Below are 25,652 nucleotides of genomic sequence, written 5' to 3'. Positions count from 1 at the left end.
GAGGAGCACTTACCGCCACCCATCGAGGTGGCGGTAAGGGCTCCTGCGTTAACCCAACGGTAACCAGGCAGCGATTACTTTTGTAGTGCCTAAAATGGCGCACGCTGGGGGTGCAGTAGCCTGGCGGTGGTTCCTGATTGGTGCTCGGCAAGCCTATTGCCGCGTGCCAACCCTTTAGTAAAAGGACCCCGTAATTCTTTGATTTCTCTTTACATTCCTTCCTGTTCCCTACGTTCCTCCTCTGCTTCCCAACTTTCTGTTCCCCCTGTTCACCTCTCACATTTGGAATTTACCCGCCATTCTGCTTTCTTCTGCCTGGTCCCATCCCTCTGGAATGCTCCTCCCCTCCTTTGTTCCAAGCAGTCCCCCTCTTGTTTTATGGCCTTACTAAAAGCCCGTTTATTTCAGGTGGTCTTTCCCTTCACTAGCACGGGAGGAACATGACATTGGAATCGCAGCCTCCAATTTTAATGTAGCTCCAATTTGAATCTCGCTCTTTCTCTTTCCCTTTTTACTTTTATGATTTTGTAGTTCCTTTCGCTTTTCCTTACATTTTCGTAATTGTTCACTGCTCTGATGTGTTTGGAAGGGCAGTATATCAACTCTCATGAAACTAAACTAGACTGGCTAGTTTGAAAATCGCTGACCTGTGAAGCTCTCATTGTGCCATCTTTACAAAAGGGCCAAAAGGAAGACAAAGCGCATTGTTGCTCAACCTTTTGCATAAGGCTTAAATCTTATTTAATTGTTCGTTCTAGACAAGTATTGAGAGAAACACACCCTCTGATCCTCCTTAATATCACTATGCAACAAACAGTTAAGTAAAAGTGCCACCGTTCATACTATTTAATACCGAAATAGTACAAGCTTTCCTTCATCTATCCAATTGCGATGGAAAAATCTTGGGCAAAATAAAAAGAAATGACAAATAAATGAGAGCATGTGAAAGAAATATAGCAGGAGCCCAGGTAATTACTCTGGGTTGTACGCACAACACCCATGAAACTGCCACTAATCCAACAGGTAAGAACCCAGTAGACTGAAACATTTCAAAGTTAATTCACGGGTGAGAAACATTTCCAGTTTCTCAGTATTTTAGGCCCCTTCCCTGGGGAGTGCTTTAATAGAAGAACTGTTTATTTATTTATTAGGATTATTGACCACCTTTTTGAAGGAATTCACTCAAGGCGGTGTACAGCAAGAATAAGTCAAACATAAGCAATGGACAATTACAGCAGTAAAAATATTCAAACAACAATACAAAACATGGCATAGTATGCTACATTACAATGCCAACACAATACACAATAAAACTTCTTAATAGACAGCATAGGGTGTAAGTAAAGATGGAACATATAGATAGAGTAACAGGAGTAGGACAAGAAGGGACTAGTTAAAGAGTATTGCAAATGAGGTCAGAAAGGGGTCCACCTACCATTGAATACCAACACAGCAGGAACAGGAAGTGAGACCAAAGAAAAAAACTGCCACCAGAAATGCTTGCAGTCTAAGCAACAAAGTTCATGATCTGCAGCAGGAATGTAGCCAGACTTGACATTTTTTTTTTTTTTTTTTTTGGGGGGGGGGGGGGGTGACTACAGTTAGGGTTACCATATTTTGTCCCCCAAAAAGGAAGACACATGCCCCATCCCCTTTCACACCCCTACCCCTTTAATGCCCTAGTTCTGCCCCCTTTAATGCCCTCACTCTGCCACCTGTCACATTTTCCCTTTCCCCCTGTCACACACCCCATCACTCCTCCTCCCCGTCACCACCCTCCCCTTACCTTACTACTGCCCTGGTGGTCTAGTGACCTCTTCGGGGCAGGAAAGAGCCCCCTCTTTCCTGCCCGGAGTGCTGCCCTGCATGCATCCTTCCTGTTCCTGATCTCGGCGCCGATTCAAAATGGTCGCCGAGAGTTGAAGTCTCGCGAGGTCACTTCAACTGTCGGCGGGAATTTTGAATCGGCGCCGAGATCAGGAACAGGAAGGATGCATGCAGGGCAGCGCTCCGGGCGGGAAAGAGGGGGCTCTTTCCTGCCCCGAAGGCGGAAGAGGTCACTAGACCACCAGGGCAGTAGTAAGTAAGGGGAGGGGAGGCTAGCAATCTGCCCGTTTGTCCAGATTTCTGGAGAAACGGGCAGGCTGGCAAAACCCGCCTGGTTGCCCAGACATGTCCTCAAAAAGAGGACATGTCCGGGTAAATCTGGACATATGGTAACCCTAACCACAGTTAACATGGGGGGCACTAGGCATATAATGACACCGTAGGCAATAGGAGAAACATGGACAAAGCAGCAGTTTTGACCCTGTCAGCGCTTCCTCTACCCAGCATCCACCAGATATTTTGGCAGCACAATAATAGCAACAAAAACACTCTTCAGTGCCACCTACTTTGTGAAGTAATACTAATTTCTGCAAAGATACTTCTCAGAACCCCATGTAGCAAACTTAACAGCACCAATTCTGCACACACAAATACCAATAACTGTACCTTTAAAAGGCAGCAGTAAAAATACAGAACAGCAATATGCTTCCTATTGGAAAAGCCAGACAAGTCAAACTCTTACGGCAGGGGCGTAGCCAGACACCCAATTTTGGGTGGGCCTGGGCCCAAAATGAGTGGGCAGAAGAACCTCGCCCTGTCCCACAGGTGATTTGGTCTCTCCTTCTCTCGCCTGCATGCCACATGGTCTCTCAAACATCCCCCCTCTCCTGTATACCTTTTAAATAGCAGATTTTCAGCAGCAGCGAGCAGCAACTAATACACACTGCTCATGTTGGCCCCACACCCTTCCCTCTGATGCAGCTTCCTGTTTCCGCCTAGGCAGAAATACATCAGAGGGAAGGCTGTGGGGCCAGTGCGAGCAGTATGTATGTCACTGCTCACTGCAGGCGAAGATCTGCTACTTACAAGGTATGCAGGAGGGACACTTGTTGGGAGTTTTCGGCTGGTGGGGCTTGGGGATCCCTGCCAGCCACATCATAGGTATGCTGCTACTGGGTGGGCCACTGTCTTACGGATCCCCACACAAACTATGTACCAGCAGAATTTCACACTTTGGTCACTCAGAGAACACAGACCAACCCTCACCAATTACAGATTAAAGGATCAAAAAAATAGAACAGGAAACAGTGAGAAATCACATTCTTTGTAAGCAGTGCAGCACAGGAGAAATAAAATAAAAAGGCATTATTGAGTGTAGGGAGCAAAATGCAAGATCATTTTCTACCCCCTGCCTTTCCATACCCCCACCCCTTCATAATCTAGCATCTCCCCTGCCCTTTCATATTCCTACCCCCTCATAGACTTCCATCTCCCCTACCTTCTCTATATCACAACATCTCAAAGCCCGGCATCTCCCCTGCCCCTTTCTACTCCACCATCCCCACAGTCCAGCATAAATGCTGCTCTTTTAACCCCCCCCCCCCACCTCACCTGGCATCAACTCTGTCCTTCCCACACTACTACCACCACCACCACCCCAGTCCAGCATCAACCCCTGTCCCCGAACCCCAGCATAAGAAGTTTTAATTTTATTTATTTTTTTAACCTGGGCAGCAGGCACTAGCGGTGGTGGAGAGGAGGCTCAAGTAGAATACAGGCACTTGCAATGCCTGCAGGCCATGGAGGAGGCTTTCTTCAGTGGCACTTTTTGGGGCTTTGAGACTAAGGCTGGGCTCAGCGGCTGTGATTTCTGGCGGTTCTTTACTTCAGTAAGTTGGCTCAGTCTGTGGCGCTCTTCTTTGTCATCAGTTTGCGGGCTCTCGCAACTCTTCAGATCACGGGATCTCTGTGATGGCTCAGCAGCTCTTTGATACTCTGAACCATGTGGGCAGGAGCTGGCACGCTGGGACAACAGGGGCAGGTTCCAGCATAACTGAGGAGCAATTGGAGCCACAAAGCAGATGAGGCAGGCACAGTAAACAGCTGCAGTATGCAGCAGGCTAGCAGAGTGTCAACCGATGCCCTCAACAGCAGGAAACTGCATTTACCCCAAGGCAATTGGTGCCTAAAAGTCAGGCACCTGACTATCCACCAAATTAGGGAGGGGGGCCTGAGAGAGGAATGAGGGGGCTGAAGTGGACCCAAAGTAGTGAACTGGATTAGGAACTGGTTGATAGTCAGTTGCCAGAGGGTGGTGGCTAATGGAATTCACTCGGAGGAAGGAAAGGTGAGTAGTGGAGTGCCTCAAGGATCGGCGCTGGGGCCGATTCTGGTCAATATATTTGTGAGCGACATTGCCAAAGAGTTAGAAGGTAAGGTTTGCTTTTTTGAAGACGATACCAAGATTTGTAACAGAATGGACACCTCAGAGGGAGTGGAAAACATGAAAAAGGATCTGAAAAAGTTAGAAGAATGTTCTAATGTCTGGCAAATTAAAATTCAATGCAAAGAAGTGCAGAGTGATGCACTTAGGGAGTAGAAATCATAGGGAGATGTATGTGTTAGGCAGTGAGAGGCTAATATGCACAGACAGGGAGAGGGACCTTGGGGTGATAGTAGCTGAGGATCAGAAGATGACAAATCAGTGTGACAAGGCGGTGGCTGTAGCCAGAAGGATGCTAGGCTGTATAGAGAGAGGGGTAACCAGCAGAAGAAAGGAGGCAGTGGTGTGCTGGAGCAGGCTCTCACGGGCTCGCGAGAGCCGTTTGTTAAGTTTTTAAGAATTTTGGGAGCCGGTTGTTAAAGTAGGCCTCCCCATGGCTACTTTAACAACTGACTCCCAAAATGTGGGCTTGGGCCCCCTCCTGAATTCTCTTTTACATTGCTGGCAGTGATGCTGGCCCCACCAGCCAAGTAAATAGACTGCTGCTGCTCCCTGCTCCTTGTTTCTGACTCTGAGCATCAGGCTGGGACTTTTCATGCAAGCGTAAGAAGGTTCCATCATGCTGCTCAGAGCCAGAAACAAGCAGCAGAGAATGGTGGCAGTCCATTTATTGGCTGGTGGGGCTCGGCAAAGGTATGCCTAGCGTGTCCGCACAAGGGAGGGGAGAGAGAAGCATGTATTCCCCCCCCCAAAAAAAAAAATTTCAGGGCTGGCTATGCCCGGAGAGAGAGCCCGTTGTTAAAACTTTACCAGCACACCCCTGAAAGGAGGTGTTGATGCCTCTGTACAAGTCGTTGGTGAGGCCCCACCAAGAATATTATGTTTAGTTTTGGAGACCGTATTTTGCAAAAGATGTAAGAAGACTTGAAGCAGTCCAGACTGAAGGCGACAAAAATGATATGGGCTTGCACCGAAAGATGTATGAGAAGAGACTGGACGACCTGAATATGCATACCCTAGAGGAGAGGAGGGATAGGGGTTTAAATACTTGGAAGGTATTAATATGGAAACAAATATTTTCCAGAGAAGGGAGAATAGTAAAACTAGAGAACATGAACTGAGGTTGCGGGGCGGTAGACTTAGGAGTAATGTTAGAAAATTCATTTTCACGGAGAGGATGCTTGATGCCTGGAATGCCCTCCTGAGGGAGGTGGTGGAGAAGAAAACTGTGGTGGAATTCAAGGTGGCATGAGATGAACACAGGGGATCTCTAATTAGAAAATGAATGGTATAAAAAAGAAACCCTAAAGAGATGCGTATGTGTTTGCATGTCAAATGGTGTTTAGATGGCAACTCTGGCTGTATCAGACTGGGGCTGGTGCTGGGCTGGCTTGTAGGGTCTGAGTCCTGCATATAGCAATCTAGTTTAGGATGGGCAGTAGAGAGCTTCAGTGGAAACACCAGTAATTTGGAATGTGAGAACATCGCCAGGCAGACTTTTATGGTCTGTGTCCTGCAAATGGCAAGACAGATTTGGATAGGCTGGAGTGGGCTTTGATGGTAATCGAGTAGTTGGAACATAAGAACAGAGCCAGGCAGACTTCTGCGGTCTATGACCCTAAGAGAAAAAAAAGGAAGACCATGGTCAAGTATATAACATCACAATCATTTTTATTTTAATCTTAATCAATAGAAATCAAACAAAATGAAAACATGGAAAAGAAAATAAGATGATACCTTTTTTATTGGACGTAACTTAATACATTTCTTGATTAGCTTTCGAAGGTTGCCCTTCTTCGTCAGATCAGAAATAAGCAAATGTGGTAGCTGACAGTGTATATAACAGTCTCTCATAGACAGTCTAGCAGGGTGGGTAGGAGATGTGTATGGGGACTTCAAAGCATACATAGAGGGGCATAATCGACCAGAAACGCCTATCTCCATGGGCGTTAATCTCCGAGAACGGGTCCGTGAAGGGGCGGAGTGAACCGTATTTTTTTAAAAAAATAGACGCCCATGCTTTATTCGCCAAGGTGTGAGCTGGGCGTTTTTGCTTTTCACCGATAATGGAAAATGAAATCGCCCAGCTCAAAAACGAATAAATGCAAGGCATTTGTTCGTGGGAGGGGCCAGGATTCATAGTGCACTGGTCCCCCTCACATGCCAGGACACCAACCGGGCACCCTAGGGGGCACTTTTACAAAAACAAAAAAAAAGGTAAAAGAGCTCCCAGGTGCATAGCACCCTTCCCTTGGGTGTTGAGCCCCCCAAATCCCCCTCAAAACCCACTGCCCACAAGTCTACACCAGTACTATAGCCCTAAGCGGTGAAGGGGGGCACCTACATGTGGGTACAGGGGGTTTGGGGGGGGTTGGACGACTAGTAGCATTAAGCAGCACAATTGTAACAGGTAGGGGGGGGATGGGCCTGGGTCCACCTGCCTGACGTCCACTGCACCCCCTAACAACTGTTCCAGGGACCTGCATACTGCTGCTTGGGAGGAGGGTATGACATTTGAGGGTGAAAGTAAAAAGTTGTGAAACATCATTTGTTGTGGTGGGAGGGGGTTAGTGACCACTGGGGGAGTCAGGGGAGGTCATCCCCGACTCCCTCTGGGGGTCATCTGGTCATTTAGGGCACTTTTTGGGGCCTTATTCGTCAAAAAACAGGGTCCAGGAAAAGTGCCCTAAATTCTAGCTACAAACGCATCCATTATCGGCGAAGGGCGCCCATCTCTGTTCGGGTGATAACCACGCCCCAGTTCCGCCTTCACCACGCCTCCGACACTCCCCCGTCAACTTTGTCCGCATCCGCGACGGAGTGCAGTTGAAAGCGTCCAAAGTTCGGCTTTCGATTATGCCGCTTTATTTGTTTTTGTGAGAAGAACGCCCATCTCCCGATTTAGGTCGGAACTTGGGCGTTATTCTCGTTCGATTATAAGCAGGATAGTAACATAGTAGATGAAGGTAGAAAAAGACCTGCACGGTCCATCCAGTCTGCCCAAGAAGATAAATTCACATGTGCTACTTTTTTATTTGTACTGTCCTCTTCAGGGCACAGACCGTATAAGTCTGTCCAGCCCTATCCTTGCCTCCCAACCACCAACCCCGCCTCCCACCACCAGCTCTGGCACAGACCGTATAAGTCTGCCCAGCACTATCCCCGCCGCCCAACCACCAGCCCCGGCACAGACCGTATAAGTCTGCCCAGCACTAGCCCCGCCTCCCAACCACCAGCTCTGCCACCCATTCTAGGCTAAGCTCCTACCCACCCTGCTAGACTGTCTATGAGAGACTGTTATATACACTGTCAGCTACCACATTTGCTTATTTCTGATCTGACAAAGAAGGGTAACCTTCGAAAGCTAATCAAGAAATGTATTATGTCCAATAAAAAAGGTATCATCTTATTTTCTTTTCCATGTTTTAATTTTGTTTGATTTCTATTGATTACCTTTAAGAGTGGACTAACATGGCTACCACACCTCTCTATTTTAATCTTGAATTGAGAATGAATGAGACTGTTGGGCAGACTGGATGGACCATTTAGGTCTTTATCTGCCATCACTTACTATGTTACTATGAATTTTATGTGGCCTGCAGGACTATAAATTTGATCATCTCGTGCCGCTATTTTGTCATCTACAACATTTCATTTAAAATTTTATGGTGTACTATCCATGGAGTACAACATATCTGATGATGTCTTCAATTATTCCTTATACTCCTTCACGGTGTCTTAGATGTCTAGATGAGAACCAGCTGGTTCTATTTGGGCCTAAGCAAGCTCTGGGCCTAAGCAAGAGTCCACATGCTATTTGTATTTTTATGTTTTGGCTCCTAAACTATGGAATGACCTCCCAGGATTTATCTTTTCTGAATTATCACATAGGAAGTTTAAATTTCACTTATGACATATTTTCGAGGCATTAGTTTTGGAACATGCTTTTTTAATTGGGGAGCTTGGTCCGATGCCTATTGTTACCCTGTTTGCACTGTGCTTGTTGTCTATTCAATTACTGGCATTCTTTTCCACTTTATAAATTTTTATTTGTAAACTGCCTTGATCTGCCCATCAGCAAAAGTGTTAAATCAAGATGGGAATAAACATAAACATAGATAGAAAATGGCATCATTAACCAGAGTTTTGCTGTCAGTGGGACCGTTGAAGGATACAAGACTTGTTTGAAAGTATTAGCTACTGTTTGGAAAGATAGAAATATATGGTAACAGGCTGTTCTGGTAATAATTTATATTCATTCAATCATCACGTTGAATTTTGTTGGCAGTGAATTATATAGTGCATTTGTTGATATTCTGTGTGTAGCCCACCAGGGATGGTATTGACATTCATGCAGCCCTCTGTGTATAACAGGGGCGTAGCCAGACTTCGGCGGAAGGGGGGTCCAGAGCCCTTGGCGAGAGGGCACATTTTAGCACCCCTCCCGGCGCCGCCGACTCCCCCGCCATTGCTGACCCTCCTGCCGCCGCCACCACCACCACCAACTTTGACCCCCCCCCCTGCCGACGAACCTCTCAACCCCCCTCCCACCGTCGCCTACCTTTGCTGGCAGGGGACCCCAACCCCTGCCAGCTGAGGTCCTCTTCTTCTGGCGCAAGGCTTCTTTCTGTTTCTAGTCTGACGTCCTGATGTCAGACTCAGAAACAGAACAAAGCCTTGCACTGGAAGAAGAGGACCACGGCTGGCGGGGGTTGGGGTCCCCTGTCAGCAAACGTAGGTGACGGCGACAGTGGGTTGGCAGCAGGAGGGGGGGGGGTCGAGAGGGTCGTCGGCAGGGGGTCCAGGGCCAAATCTACGGGGGCCCAGGCCCCCGTGGCCCCACGTAGCTACGCCACTGGTGTATAAAGGTTTCCCTCTCCTACTTTGGGAAGACTGCAGTGTGTGCTAAAAGAAAGAGTACAAGGATCTCTGTGCTATAATGTAGCATCAACACTAAGACCCTTTAGGATGCATACAATATAGTATACAATACATTGATCTCATCACACAGATGCTAACCTCAGCTGCAAAGTATTACGTAGCAACATAGTAAATGACGCCAGATAAAGACCTGTACGGTCCATCCAGACTGCCCAACAAGATAAACTCATTTTACATGGTATATGATACGTATACCCGTATGTCCTTGCCATTCTCAGGGCACAGACCGTAGAAGTCTGCCCAGCAATGTTCTTGTAGTAAGTTCTGAAGATTCTTGAATCCTAAAGAGTTACAAGATTCTGGAATCCCAATTAGTAGCCACATTCCATGTAGAACCCCAAAGAGTAACATGGTAACATAGTAAATGACGGCAGATAAAGACCTGTACGGTCCATCCAGTCTGTCCAACAAGATAAACTTGTTTTACATGGTATATGATACTTTATATGTATACCCGAGTTTGATTTGTCCTTGCCTTTCTCAGGGCACAGACTGTAGAAGTCTACCCAGTACTGTTCTTGTACTAAGTTCTGAAGCTAACATCGAAGCCCCTTAAATTTACACTCCAGCCCATCCCTTATCAATTCAGTCACGATCAGGGCGTAGACTGTAGAAGTCTGCCCAGCTCCCATTTTGTTTCCAATTACCGGCGTATCGAACACGAATAATCAAAAATATTATTTGACCGAATACGAATAATGGGCATTGAGCTTTAACATAACAAATAATAAAAGAGGCAACGTGAAATCAGAGATCAAGTGTTTATTTCAGTAGGAATGAGCACAGTAGATCCCCGGATTATTCCTATTCGAATTTAAATCACTATTCATCTGAATATGAATAATGTATTCAGGGCACTATTCGGGGGTGAATCGAATCAAATACGAATATTTGGTATAACCCTACTAAAAAGAGCATGCACATTGTGAGGAACTCCTGAGGGTCAGGGAAGAAGGGATCCGGGAGAGGAGCAAGATGGGTAGGTTTCATACCCGGGATTCCAATTACAAGTCCCAGGATCCTAGGGGCTGGGAAACCACGCCCCCACAGAAGCATACGTTTCCCAAGAGTCGGAGAAGGGAGGAGGACTACAGTTCCCAAGAACCCTTGCAAAGCCCTGGGGGCAAGCAAAGGGAGCAGCAAGGGAACTACAAGTCCCAGGATCCCGAGGGAAGGGAGGGGGATTGGCTGTGGAGGAATAATCAGGAGGGAGAGGACAACTGGGGACCATAAAGGGAGAGGAGCCCATGGAATGGGAGGTGGAGAAAGAGGTCAGAGAGGAGATCCAAGCCCAAGATGACTGGGGAAGTGAGCCCATGGAGATTGCTGCTCTAGCTCAGGTACAAGGGAAGAAGTTGAAAGGCTTCATAACAAACCTTCAAGACTGGGGAAAGCTTGGAGGAAAAGTTAAGCAGCTGTTCCACTCAAGGGGGAGAGAGGTGCCGTGCTGTAAAGCAGTGAATGATTTCAGCTGTGACCAGAAGTCAGACCCGGCTGGAGAAACAGGTAGTGACTTGAACTGTGTCCAGGAACCTGGCCATGCTGGGCAAGCAGTGAGTGATTTGAACTATGTCCAGAAGTCATGCCAGGCTGGAGGCAGTGAGTCATTTAAACTGTGTCCAGAAGTCATGCCATGCTAGGAAGCAGTGAGTAATTTAAACTGTGTCCCGAAGTGGTGCCATGCTGGGGAAACAGTGAGTGACTTGAACTGTTTTCAGAACACCGCCATGCTGGTGAAAGTGATTTAAAACTATGTCCAGGAATCAGGGCATGCTGGGGAAGCAGTGAATGATTTAAACTGTATCCAGAAACTGTGGCCGGCAGGGGGGGTGGGGGGCAAAGGAACAAGGGGTGATATGTGCTGTAACCAAGGACTGTGTCTGGAAGAGGAAATGTCTTGGTCTTGCTGATGGAATAAAGCAGTTTTAAGCTTTTTGGAGTCTGCTTCTGGGAGTGCTGTGTCCAGGGAAGGGCCCTTCCAGGGTCAGCCGAGTTCATACCTGCAGGGAGGCCCAAAGGTGGTGGCCTGCTGACAACATATATGGAAATGTTAAAGATGAGGTGAAAACTAGGGTGATAAATGAGCAATGCTTATGATCACACTATGTACTAAGCCTCAACTAATTTGTGTGAACCTCTCTAGGTTACTAAAACTTGTTTGCCTTAATGTTAGCTTCCCCTAATACTCAAGTTCCCCAGTCCAGTGACAAATTGGCATCTCCTCTGTTCCCCAGCTCAAAGATCAAGGGGCCATGTTGGATAGATTCCATTCATCTTCAATTTAGGAAAAAGGGGTCTTAAAAACCCAGTTCCCCTGTACCTCTGGTACCCTGCCTAACCCAACCCCCTAGCTCCTTTTGTCTTCAACCCCCCCCCCCTCCCCAACACACACACACACAGCCTACACCTTCTGAAGTCACTGCTCAGAAGATGGGGCAGGTGAAAGATGACCCCTTTCGGTCCCACTGCTGCTGAAATCCAAAATTGTACTGTCTGATCTCATATTTGACCTTCCTTTTTGGCAGAGCGTTTACCACGAGTCCTGCAGGAGCTGCAGCCTTTTAGCCCACAGCTCACTTTGTGATACCCAATCACCCACCCTCTCTAACATTCCCTCATCAGACTTCTCTTTCTCCCTCCTGTGACCCTGTCCACTGTACTTTGTGCTTTTGTGCTATGGTTTGTTTATTAACTATTGTACTCCACATTGAGCCTGCCCATGGGCAGGAATATTGTGGGATATAAATGTTGTAAATAAATAAATATTTCCTTTTTCCCCATGCATGTGCATTTTAGTGCATAAGAACCCCATAATTGTTTAAATCCCATAATCTCTATTTGTCTTCCACAAACCATGCTAACAATATCAGTACTTAGACTAGCTGTTGAGTTGTATTTTCTTATTATCAATATAGTCATTGAAAGCCAATGAGAGAGAATTTGTTTTCATTGCAAACCTTATCAAATTGTTTTTCCTAGTTCACTACATTTACATGACCAATTTGTCTGGAGAAAACAGAATACTTTCCTGTTCATACATCACTAGTTATTAACAACAGTCCACATTATGGAAGCAGACTCTCACTTTCCACTGGCTGATGATATCGGAAGAGTGAGGACAGGTTTGTTTTCTTGAGTTAAGCACTGTTCAGTGAAACCATACAGACTTCTAAACAGAGCAGGCACAGTGTAGTATCTATAGGTGTCTTAGCTCTATGGATTGTGCTCAGGGCCGTGCCGATGCGGTAAGCGAGGTAAGCGCCGCAGGGGGGCGCCCACCTCTGGAGGGCGCCGCTGCGGTGCTTACCCTCGCCCCGGCGCCCCAGCCCAATCGTGGTGGACTTCTTCAGACTTCCCTGCTGCCCTCACAAGCGTAGCGCTTTTGTGAGGCAGCTCGGGCTCTCCCTCCTTCCTTACTTGGTTCCCGCTCTGGCTCCCCGACTCGCTTCCAGCTTCTCTCTTCACAGTGTCCCGCCTTCAGCGTCAGCGATGATGCACTTCCTGTTCCCGCGAGGGCGGGACACTGTGTGAAGAGAGAAGTTGGAAGCGAGTCTGTTCTACGTTCTTCATTGATTGACATCGCTGCCACGTCGGAGAGTAAAGGTTAAAACACGCGGGGGGGGGGGGCTGCCGATCGGGGAGCCAGAGCGGGAACCAAGTAAGGAAGGAGGGAGAGCCAGAGCTGCCTCGCAAAAACGCTGCAGCCTGCCACATGTAGGGGGGGAGGGCAGGGGAGAGGAGAATTGTTGGCCATGTATGGATGCAGGGCAGGGAGAGAGAAGAAATCACTGGACAGGAGGGGAGAGGGCAGAGCAGGGGAGAGAATTGCTGACATGGATGGATGGAGGGGAGGGCAGGGAAGAGAGGAGAATTGCTGGGCATAGATCGAGGGGACAGGGGAGAGAGGAAATTATCTGGAGATAGATGGAGGGGAGGGCAAGGGAGAGAGGAGAATTCTGGACATGGATGATGGGAGATGGGAAGGCGGTAGAACAAGAGGACATGAAATGTGATTGAAGGGGGGCAGACTCAAAAAAGATGTCAGGAACCAAGTGTTCTTGTAATAATTTGTTAAAACTTATAAATAAAATAATTAAAAAAAAAAAAAAAGATGTCAGGAAGTATTTTTTCACGGAGAGGGTGGTGGACGCTTGGAATACCCTCCCGTGGGAGGTGGTGGAGATGAAAACGGTAACGGAATTCAAACATGCGTGGGATATGCATAAAGGAATCCTGTGCAGCAGGAATGGATCCTCAGAAGCTTAGCTGAAATTGGGTTGCGGAGCAGGTGGGGGGAAGAGGGGTTGGTGGTTGGGAGGCTAGGATAGGGGAGGGCAGACTTATACGGTCTGTACCAGAGCCGGTGATGGGAGACGGGACTGGTGGTTGGGAGGCGGGAAATACTGCTGGGCAGACTTATATGGTCTGTGCCCTGAAAAAGACAGGTACAAATTCAATATAAACTCATATCTTGGGCAGACTAGATGGACCATGCAGGTCTTTTTCTGCCGTCATCTACTATGTTACTATGGATGGATGAATGGGGACAGGGGAGAGAGGAAATTTTCTGGAGATGGATGGAGGAGAGGGCAGGGGAGAACGGAGAGTTCCTGGATATGGATGGATGGATGGAGGGGAGGGCAAGGGAGAGAGGAGAATTCTGGACATGGATGGATGAATGGGGACAGGGGAGAGAGGAAATTTGCAGGATATGGGTGGATGGATGGAGGAGAGGGAAGGGGAGAATGGAGAGTTGTTGGACATGGATGGATGGAGGGGAGGGACGTCAGGAAGGAGATGCACATGGATGGAGGGGAGGGAAGAGAGGAGAAATGCTGGACATGGATGGAGTGGAGGGCAGGGAAGAGAGGAGAAATGTTGGACAAGGATGGGGGGAAGGAAAGATAAAGGAAGGAGATGCACACGGATGGAGTGGAAGGGAGAGAGGAGAAATGCTGGACATGGATGGAGGGAAGAGAAGACAAAGGTTGTAGATGCACATGGATGGAGGGGAGTGAGGAGAAATGCTTTATATGGATGGAGGGGAAATTGCTGAATTTAAAGGCTGGATTGGAACACTTTGAGGGCAGATGTTGAAACTGGAGAAAGGATAGGGTGGTAGACAGGACGCATAAGGACACAGAAAGATGGTGGACATGATGAGAGAAAAAAATATCAAATGGAAAGAAGACACTGGGACCAAAGCTAATAGAAAAACTAAATGCTCTGACAGCAAAGGTAGAAAACATTTTTTATTCAAAATTTATTAATTGGAATACGTCAGCTTTTGGAAATGTACATCTGTGATATTTTGCATGTAAGTTTCAATGTTTCTAGTATTGCTACATGCTGAGTCTGACTTCTTGTATTTTGCCTTCATATCTGTTAAGCCATGTGTTTTTCATGTCTGATCAAGATGCAGTATTCTGCTAGCGTGAAGTATTTGCAGCCCTTTTTGTTTTATTTTGGTTTCACTAGGTTGTGTACTGGTGTTTTAGAGCCCGGTGTAATTATAGTGCTGCCTTTCCACACATAAAGGTTGTAGCTCGTCCTGTCCTTGGAATTAGTGCTGTTATGGTTTGGTAAGGCTATGAGTGTGTTTTGCACAAGTTTGTATATAGTGTTTTGCAGTGGAGAGATTGTGTGTTGGCCTTACTAAGTTGGCACCAAAACACCAGAAAGGGTGTACAGCGTAAATCATGACACACTACCTCTTGAAGGATCTACATATGGTCGTTAATAAAAGGAGCTCATTGTGAACACTAGCCACCCTAAAAGGGTGTTTTTTGGCTCTACACGTATCATGATATTATGATCCCTTGTTTCATATTGTTGACGGTCTGCATTTTCCGTATGGGTGGTATATTGGTGTATTAGGTTCTGCCCAGTGTAATATTTATGGTACAGTAAGGTTCTGAGTGTGTTTTTGCACAAAGTTGTGCCTAGTGTTTTGCAGTTGAGCGATTGTGTTTAGTATATGCTTTGAGCAACCACTTTATTCTTTGACATATGATACATATCTAATATCTAAATTTAATAAAAGGTATTAACTGTGACTTTTATTTTTACTTATTTTTTTTCTGTGTGTTGTCAAACACTTATGGAGGTAAGCTCCGCCCCTGGCCCACCCCTAACCCCGCCCCTTTAGCCTCCCCAAACAGTTGGGCCACCGACCGCCTATGGCAGGCATGGATGGGAGGGCAGCAGCAGGGCCCAGGGAGAGGACAAATTGCTGGAAGTGGAGGGGAGAGAGGAGGATTGCTAGCTATGGATGCAGCAGGGAAGGGCAGAGAGGGACAAGGATGGACATGGGGGCCCAGGGAGAGGACAATTTGCTGGAAATGGAGGGGAGGAGAGAGAGGAGGATTGCTGGCTATGGATGGAGGAGGGAAGGGCAGAGAGGGACAAGAATGGACATGGATGGGAGGGCAGGACCCAGGGAGAGAGAAGAAATTGCTGGAAATGGATATAGAGCAAGAAATGAAGAAGAAAGGAGGAAAGTAAAGAAATAAATTAGCCCTGGAAATGGAGTTAAGAGGACAGATAGCAGCAGACTCAGATACTGGGCCAGCATGATCGGAAAAAGAAAGTCACCAGACAACAAAGGTAGAAAAAAATCATTTTATTTTCATTTTAGCGTTTGGAATATGTCCACTTTGAGAATTTACATCTGCTATCTTATTTTGCAATGTATAGCAATTTGTTTCTAAGAATATTGCTGACAATTCCTGTCAGTGTGGCAAGTGGTGAGCGATCATTTTCACCGGGGGGGGGGGGGGGGAGGGGTGCCAACTGATAGTCTGCAGGGGGGCGCCAGAGACCCTAGGCACGGCCCTGATTGTGCTGGGTTCTGTGGTGAAGAGGGGCTTGTGAGAACAAAGTGAAGGAGTGGCCTAGTGGTTAGGGTGGTGGACTTTGGTCCTGGGGAACTGAGGAACTGAGTTTGATTCCCACTTCAGGCACAGGCAGCTCCTTGTGACTCTGGGCAAGTCACTTAACCCTCCATTGCCCCATGTAAGCTGCATTGAGCCTGCCATGAGTGGGAAAGCACAGGGTACAATGTAACAAAAATAAAATAGATACTATTGGAGATTCTACATGGAATGTTGCTACTATTGGAGATTCTACATGGAATGTTGCTATTCCACTAGCAACATTCCATGTAGAAGGCTGCGCAGGCTTCTGTTTCTGTGAGTCTGACGTCCTGTGCAGGACGTCAGACTCACAGAAGCAGAAGCCTGCGCGGCCACGTTGGTGATCTGCAAGGGCCGACTTCTACATGGAATGTTGCTAGTGGAATAGCAACATTCCATGTAGAATCTCCAATAGTAGCAACAGTGGAGGAGTGGCCTAGTGGTTAGGGTGGTGGACTTTGGTCCTGGGGAACTGAGGAACTGAGTTTGATTCCCACTTCAGGCACAGGCAGCTCCTTGTGACTCTGGGCAAGTCACTTAACCCTCCATTGCCCCATGTAAGCCGCATTGAGCCTGCCATGAGTGGGAAAGTGCGGGGTACAAATGTAACAAAAATAAAAATAAATGTCTTTGAGCTCCAGTGAACAGGAGAATGTGTGCTACTGCAGGATGAACCCCAGTTTCGAATGGCTCAGTTCTGGAGAATACTTTCCTTCCAGCCCTTGCTCAGATGGAGAAACACATGGATTTTTCCATGGACTTGATGGAGAGGAAAAGGGTACAAAGGAACACTTCAACAAAAATAAAAAAAGAGAATAAATATAGAGATGGTCTTTTGTGCTTTTACTCTGAATGTATACTAGCCTCCTGCCCTTCTGGCAGCTTACCCACTGTGAAATGAAACTTGTTTAATGTCTAACTGCATGGTATTTCATTTTACCGCACTGGAACTGATTCTTATCAGGAGGAGGGCAAGCTATAATTAAAGTTCACCTTCAGTTTCTTTTTCTAATCATTTTAAGAGGTCCTTCAGTGCATAAGTGCTTTTCCAGGGGAAAGAGAGCTTGCACTGGGCTCATTAATTATGTGGATGGCTTGTCTGTAGGACCATCAGGAAATCTAAACTTAAACTTTGGCAAACCATGGTTGGTTCACAGGCCATAATGAGAGCTGTATTGTGGCTGAATCAATTCTGGAATCTATCATGAATATCAATCACAGGGCCCTCTGACCTGAGGTCTAGGAGGCTACAGCTTAACTCAGTGTAGACCCCACCTTAAAACAGAGACTAATCTACTGGTGATACTTTAAATTCTATGGGTCTACTGTGAGTTTCTGGTTTGCTTCCTCATCCATTCAGGGTTCCTCTTAGATTGGCAGAGTATGTCAGCAAAGAAGTTGGAAATGTACACCCATGCCCTTAAATTTTCTTTGGTCTTGATGATGATGGTAATAATAATAATAATAATAATTTATTAAACACTCCATCATAATGCAGTGGTTCCCCACCCAGTCATCGGGACACACCTAGCCAGGCAGGTTTTCGGGATACCCACAATGAATGTGCTTGAGATAGACTGAAATAGAATGGAGGTAGTGCATGCAAATGTATCTCATGCATATTCATTATAGATATCCTGAAAACCTAACTGGCTGTTTGTGTGATGAGGACTGTGTTGAGAACCGCTGGCACAAAAACCTGAGGTAATTTCCAATAGAAAAATCCTACACAGCAATACTACACAATTCATAATACCAATCCTGTTAGACAAGGTCATCTGGATAATCCTGTTCCAGGCGTTTCCTTAAAGGGTATTTAGCTGATTCATGATTTATATAAATCAAAGCATATTCCTTTGGATTATAATGGCAGCCACTTAAAACTGGCGGGACTGAAATGGCCTATAGGGTGTTATTTTTCATTCTTCAAGCTTCTCCAAATCCTTCCTCATGCTATTCACACCCTCCAGGGTGTCCACCCTATTACAGAGTTTGGAATCATCCGCAAAGAGACAAACCTTACAAGACAGCCCTTCTGTAATATCACTCACAAAGATGTTAAAATCAGTGGCATTAATGTACAGGAGGTGAGCCTTTTTCAAATGAAGGAAACCTCTGGAATGAGAGGGCATGAGATGAAGTTAAGAGGAAATAGGCTTAGGACAAATCTGAGTAAATACTCTTTCACAGAAAGGGTGGTGGATGCAGGGAATGGCCTCCCGGTGGAGGTTGTGGAGACGAAGACTGTGTTAGAGTTTAAGTAAGCGTGGGAAAGAGACACGTGGGATCTCTTAGGAAAAGGAGGAGTTAGTGGTTACTGAGGATGGGCAGACTGGATGGGCCATACAGCCCCTATCTACCATCATGGTTCTATTTTAAAATAGGGCATCTATCAAAATTTCTGAAAACGAACCTATTTTAAACCTGTTTGATAGAGGTATTGTAGGTACTTCTGGGTCTTTAAAAATTAGGGTCCTAGATCCGAGGTAGCACAGAAATATACACCTACTGGGAGGCAGGTGTAAATATGGTTGTGTACCCCATGGGGGTAATTTTAGAAAAGATTTTTCATGCATAAACTCTATTTTTCATGCATAAAGGGCCTATTTTATAAAGTAGGTGTCTACTTTTCTTTATAGAATACTAGCGCAAATGGTGGAAAACTTGCATATATTAAGGCGCAATCATTTACACCCCCTCTCTAGCTGGTGTAAATGCCTGCGCCTAGATGTTAGCACTTAGGCTCATAAATGATAGAGTTCTATAATCTACCTGCATACCTGTGTGCACCGCCCACACTCTGCTTAGACTCCACCCATGTGCACGTCAATCAGTAAAGTACAGGTCATCATATCATGGTGCATACTTTTCCATTAGATGATGTTCCTTGAGGTCATTTATACGCATAAGTGACCACTTTTATGCAGAAATGACTAGACTACTGCAATTTAGACACCTCCCTGCTGCTTAAAACTAGGTTGCTGCTTATAGAAAATTATCCCCTTATAGGGCTAAATTCTGTATATGGTGCCTAAAACATCAGTGCCAAATAATACCTGCATAAACGGTATTCTATAAGCTATGCCTAAAGTTCAGCGTGGCTTATAGAATAAATGCTTTAACAGAGAGGTCGTGTATAAATTCAGGCACCGTCATTTGCACCAAAGAAACTGTGGTGCAAATGCCCAAGCCTATATTCTAAGTGCGGAGCACCCATTTTCTGTAATTATGCATTTAACTCAAAACCACGCCCCCATTCCGCCCCAAAACTCCTATTTCCACACCTCCTTTTTCGGACCGTGTGTAAATTTTAGGTGTGGATCCTGCACCTAAATTTATGTGTGTTACTCCCAATTAAATCTAATTAGTGACAATAATTGCTTGTTAAAAAGCAAATTATTGGCACTAATTGGCACATTATTCTATTCAATTGTACGTGCAAATTAGGAATGCGCCTAAATTTCCATGCGCAATATTTGGCAACCTTTATAGAATCACGGGGATAGTGTAAAGATCTAGTTTACACTGGCAAAGCACAATATCCGATTACCTTCTAGAGGTTTATTTGCTGCATAATCTAACTGGGTCTTTTTTTTTCCCCCAATCCAGGTTTCACGGACGTCCACGTAATGATTTTTGTTGGGTTTGGGTTCCTCATGACATTCTTACAGCGATACGGCTTTAGTGGTGTGGGTTTCAACTTCGTAATGGCTGCCTTTTCAATTCAGTGGGCTCTCCTGATGCAAGGCTGGTTTCACACTTTTGAAGGAGGAAAGATCAGAATTGGAGTAGAAAGGTGAGAAGACTGGAAGTGGTCTTATGACTACCTTCCATAGATGTGTGATATCCTGTTATTTTTTTAATTAAAAAGATCTGTAAATTTCCATGTTATTTTGACCGTTATTTATTGGGTTTCATTAACTGCCTTTATTCACTCAGGTGTACAGCTTACCAGAGCTATTTGGTCTGGTTGCATTTCAAAGGCTCAATTGTACTTTATTTTTTAAATTTCTTATATACTGTGCATTCAGGTTCAGCGCATATTTCCCTGTTCCTGGAGGGCTTACAATCTAAGTTTCTACCAGAAGCAATGGAGGGATAGGCAATTTGTCCAAGATCACAAGGTGCTACAGTGGGATTTGAAATGGCTTCCCTGTCTCTCAGTCCACTGCTCTAACCATTGGGTTACTCCTCTATTCAACACAATATACACTACACTGTAGTTTAATATCTTTTATCATTGCTTTACATGGTTTTCCTAAAGGACAAGTCCATAAACCACTACTAAATGGACTTGGGAAAAACCCACAATTCCAGGAATAACATGTATAGAATGTTTGTACGTTTGGGAAGCTTGCCAGGTGCCCTTGGCTTGGATTGGCCGCTGTCGTGGACAGGATGCTGGGCTCGATGGACCCTTGGTCTTTTCCCAGTGTGGCATTACTTATGTACTTATGTCCTCTACTTGGCTCACTTTTATTACATAGAGCAGTGATTTAACCTATTGTGATGTCATAGTGGCTCATTCCACCAATAAGAGCCAACCTCATTAGTGATGTCACAATGGCTTGATTGTATAGAATGTTTGTACGTTTGGGAAGCTTGCCAGGTGCCCTTGGCTTGGATTGGCCGCTGTCGTGGACAGGATGCTGGGCTCGATGGACCCTTAGTCTTTTCCCAGTGTGGCATTACTTATGTACTTATGTACAAGTTGTAGGTGATCACCATCTTTTTGACCACAATAAGCTTCACTCACGTATCCTCTCATTCTTTACCTATCGGCTGGATTATTGCAATATCATATATGCAGGTTTACCACAAACTACTGTAAAAATATTGCAAGACCTCTAAAACTCAGCTGTCAAATTATTGTGTAAGGCCTGTCGTACTGACTACTCAACTCCACTATTAATGAAATGCCACCAGCTTCCCATCTAATACCGTATTACCTGCAAAATCGCACTAACTTTCAAGGCTTTCAGGGTGGACTCCTCTGATTATTTATCCAGTCTTACTGTTCCCTACTCACCAGCTATGGCTCTTCATTCACTTAGGGGCCCTTTTACTAAAGGGTTGCCGCATGGCCATTTGTTCTTTCAGGCTTTTTACCCGCTGCGGTAAAAAGGGCCCTGGTGAGCTGCAAAAATGGCCACCGCCGTTACTGCAGAGCTGTTTTTACTGCAGCTTGGTGAAAGGACCCCCTTAGTTATTCCCAGTCCCTAATGTGATTCTTTAGAATCTACCCAACATTGTGTCTTTGTTCCAGCCAAAGGGGCAAGGAAGAAAATCTCCCTCTCTCTCTATTCGGAATGACTTATCCTTTAAAAGTTTAAAAACCAACCTAAATAGTTTTTTTTTTTTAAGGCGAGCCTTTGGGGATAAAGTATGACTGGATACGTCTGGCTAGAGATATCCCCTAGTCCTTTTACTTTCTCTCGCTATCCTTTTACCTCTCTGCATGATTATGTTACTTCCCTGTCATCAATGAAGTTAATTTCCCCTTCCTTTCTGTTATTTTAGTATGTACAGTGCTCTGTTCCACCCTGGTGGCTAGAGCAGTCTATCAAGTACTACTATTTCTACTACTACTTAGCATTTCTATAGCACTACAAGGCATACGCAGCGCTGCACAAACATAGAAGAAAGACAATCCCTGCTCAAAGAGCTTACAATCAAGCACAAATAAACACAAATAAATAAATATTATTGAACTAACATAATATAACTTTGACAATCTTTGGAGAGTTATTTTCTGTTCACCATGTCAGACCAGTAAATGGGTATCACCTAAAACTTGGTTGTTGACTCCTACTTCCACATATCCAAGTGGACTAACATGGCAATAAGAATTCTTTTTACATGGTTGGAAATAGAAAGAATTAATTTTATTTGGTCGCTGTTGTATAACAGAAGCTACATAGGTTCCTGCTTTAAACATGCTGCCCAGATAATCAGGACTACTGCTACCTGATAAGATAGTTCATAATTATTGCATGCCACACTTCATCAACGCTTGAAGTTCTAATTTAGTGTTTTGTATTATATTGTGTGAGAATACTCTCAGACTTTCCCACTCATTTTTGCATGCAGTTTCACTGCTGCTTGGTGGTATAGCACTTCTTTCATTGGGTTACTCTTTGTTTTTTATATTTTTCATCTGTGTGCTATTAGTGTCGGCTAATAATACATTTTTTTACTTTTTGTATATATACCAATACTTGCTGTGCTCATTCACTAAATATGAAAAGGTGGCGAGAGTCATTCATAAAAATTGCCCTTATCTTTCTCTCTGTATCAGTGTCCACATAAACTCGCTGAATCAAAGGGCGGAACTGTGTGCAAACTTCCGACCGCCTTCCCCTGGATACGCCTGACACCAGTGCGCCTAAATCTACGTGCTGAGATTTACACCTGGTTTTCATTGGCGTAAATGGATGTGCGTAGATACTGGCGCTGAAATATCAACTAAGCATCCTATATAATATATATAATAATTTGCACCTCCAATGTTCCATTGCTGCCTGGGTTCTTAACATCTCATGATGTCAGCCAGCCTCCAGCGTTCCATTATCCCTCACTGCCCCGCCCTCATGTCAAAATGTAATGATGTCAGAAGGCGGAACAGTGAGAGGGAAGGGAACGCTGGAGGCGAGCTGACGTCAGGATGTTACCAACGGAAGGGAAGCCAGCCAGGCCAGTCAGAAAACGATGAGGTACAAAGGAAGAGAGAATCGCAGCACATCAAGGGAAGGGCAGGGCAGAGCAGAATCGATGGACATGGATGGGAGGAGAGGACAAGAGAGAAGAGAATCGCGGGACACAGATGGGAGGGCAGGGAAGTGGAGAATCGCTGGACATGGAGGGGATGGGATGGGATAGGAGGGGAGGGATGGGAAGAATCGCTGGGCATGGAGGGGAGGGGAGGCCAAGGGAAAGACAAAACATCGCTTACAAGAGAGCCTTTCTAGGTCCCGTTTCATTGTTGAGGAAATGGGCTGGGTTCCACTAGTATTCTATAATTGACGCCTAAATCTAGGTGCTGATTATAGAATATGCTTAGTTGGCACTGATTTCATTGCCTGTTATTTTAGGCGCCATATATAAAATCTCCTCCTATATGTGCGATTAACCAAGAATTCTTTAAACCAACTAAATACCGCTCAAGTAATACCAATTCATGACATCAGAAACTGGGCCCTTGGCTTAAGAAAATGTACTTTTTAACCTCTTCATCAAGGATTATAGGAAACATTGCTTTGTACAAATAAATTATGTTTGTTAATGAAAATTTATTTTTTTTTAAATGTGATCTTTTTAATGACATCACTTTCCAAAAAGCAATTCAATTTTATTTATATAATTTCTATGTTTTGATTAGCACAACACAATTTCCTTAATTATTATTTCAACGGCATTTGAATGACCCTCCTGAAATGCTGCTTTGTGTATGAGTTCCATAGTGCATGCACTTTAAGGGCTGGATTTACTAAGGTGCATTTGCATTTTAGCATACATGAATGCAACTTAATGTGTTAATTAACTCAAGTCCGTATATTCTTTCTGAGGCCTATTAATAACTTGTATCAATCGCACGTATGCATGTAAGGTAATATGCATTACTACATACTAGTAACTCTTGCCCTTAGCTGTGTTTTGGACAGGGAAGGAAAACTGTGCACAAGGGATTTTCAAAAGTACATGCTTTGTTTTGCCCCCACTCAACCACTCACATAGATATCTGGGATGCTTTTACACCTTTTGGTTCCAATGTATGTATTCCAAATAGTTTAATAATCTTTTTTATTCATATCTTCAGTGTCAAGAACGATATATTAAATCATCATAAAACAGGAGCTCAGTTAGTAATTTTTGATAACAGACATCACATACCATGTAATTGACTTAATCTTGTTGGGCAGACTGGATGGACCGTACAGGTCTTGATCTGCCGTCATTTACTATGTTACTACTATGTATGGTGAATTGATTGCCGATGTTTGCTCAATCAACAAGAAATGCGTTGCTTAGATGCCCATTCGTGTTCAGCTGTCCTAGAAAAGACTCTCACTGACTGCTTTGCCTATAGCCCACTTCCTTCTCATATTTCTGTATCAAGTTGAGTGTAACCATCCACTGAAAAATAAATGGTAGCATTATGTACATATTACTACTACTGTTACTACTACTTATCATTTCTATAGCGCTACTAGATGTAAGCAGCGCTGTACACTGGACATAAAGAGACAGTCCCTGTTCGAAAGAGCTTACACTCTAAGTAGGACAGACAAACAGGACAAATAAGGGATAAGGGAATTACAAAGGTGGGAATAATAACAATGGGTACTGAACAAGTGAGTAAGGGTTAGGAATTAAAAGCAACATCAAAAAGGTGGGCTTTTAGCCTAGATTTAAAGACAGCCAGAGATGGAGCTTGACGTACCGGCTCAGGAAGTCTATTCCAGGCAAATGGTGCAGCAAGATAAAAGGAACAGAGTCTGGAGTTAGCAGTGGAGGAGAAGGGTGCAGATAAGAGAGAGATTTACCCAGTGAGCGGAGTTCCTGGGAAGGAGTGTAGGGAGAGATAAGAGTGGAGAGGTACTGAGGAGCTGCAGAGTGAATGCACTTGTAAGTCAATAAGAGGAGTCTGAACTGTATGCGGAAATGGATAGGGAGCCAATGAAGTGACTTGAAGAGAGGGCTAATATGAGCATAGCGACACTGGCGGAGACATTGGTTCCATGTATGTCCTCAGTAATCTTGTGGAAATATCATCCCAAATAGTGATATTACAAGAGTTACACCAAAGTCATATGTAACTTTCTAAAAACAATATGCAAAGAGTTTGATATTCATCATTGAATAAGAGGGCAAGAGAGGCTCCTGGCTACTTAAACTACGAGTGGGTTGGCTGATAATATTCAGCGTCATTTATCCAGACAGTGCCGCTGAATATCAGCCCCCACCCAAATGGAATCAGGGCAGTACCAGGATAGACAGGGGGTGGAGTTGGGGAGGAGCCAGCAGTTAGTGCCTGTGCTCAAAAGTTAAGTGGCCAGATAGGACCGCACAAAAGGTTGTTCTATTTTTGGTCACTTAGCTTTATGTGGATGATGGAACTGAACATCAGCTGGTACCCACATAACTTCTGGGTTGCTGCTTGACACACCAATCTCTCAACTTACACCCTGGATATGATTCCCCCACCCAATCCCCTTCTAACCCCCCTCCCCTGGTTCTGATCTCCCCTCCAACCCTTCCTCATATTCTAATCTCTTCTTAACCCCCCCCCCCCCCAGAATGAGATATCTTATCTAACCCTCTCCAGGTTCTGATCTCCTCAATTCATCCCCACACTCCTAGATTCCTCTCAGATCCCCTTCCACCTTTGGCACCAACTTGCCTTGTCAGGTCTGGTTTTCAAAATGGAGGTGCTGACTCCTAGTGATAGTCTTGTGGTACTACCACTAGGGGTCAGTCATCTATATATGGGCTGACCCTTAGATTGCCACTCTTGCCCTATTCCAGTA

At 45.1% G+C, this 25,652-nt stretch overlaps 1 protein-coding gene across 1 annotated transcript in view; it reads left to right on the top strand.

Annotated features, from left to right (window-relative positions):
* RHCG (Rh family C glycoprotein) overlaps positions 1–25,652 on the top strand; it is a 110,272-nt gene that overhangs the window by 37,509 nt on the left and 47,111 nt on the right. Inside the window, exon 2 of the mRNA XM_030189693.1 lies at positions 19,735–19,921. Within this exon, the coding sequence (XP_030045553.1) occupies positions 19,735–19,921 (187 nt within the window). The remainder of the gene's footprint in view (positions 1–19,734; positions 19,922–25,652) is intronic.

This window comes from Microcaecilia unicolor, chromosome 1 (assembly GCF_901765095.1).
Source record: "Microcaecilia unicolor chromosome 1, aMicUni1.1, whole genome shotgun sequence".
NCBI classification, from domain to species: domain Eukaryota; kingdom Metazoa; phylum Chordata; class Amphibia; order Gymnophiona; family Siphonopidae; genus Microcaecilia; species Microcaecilia unicolor.
This window is presented reverse-complemented; position numbering and strand designations above follow the sequence as displayed.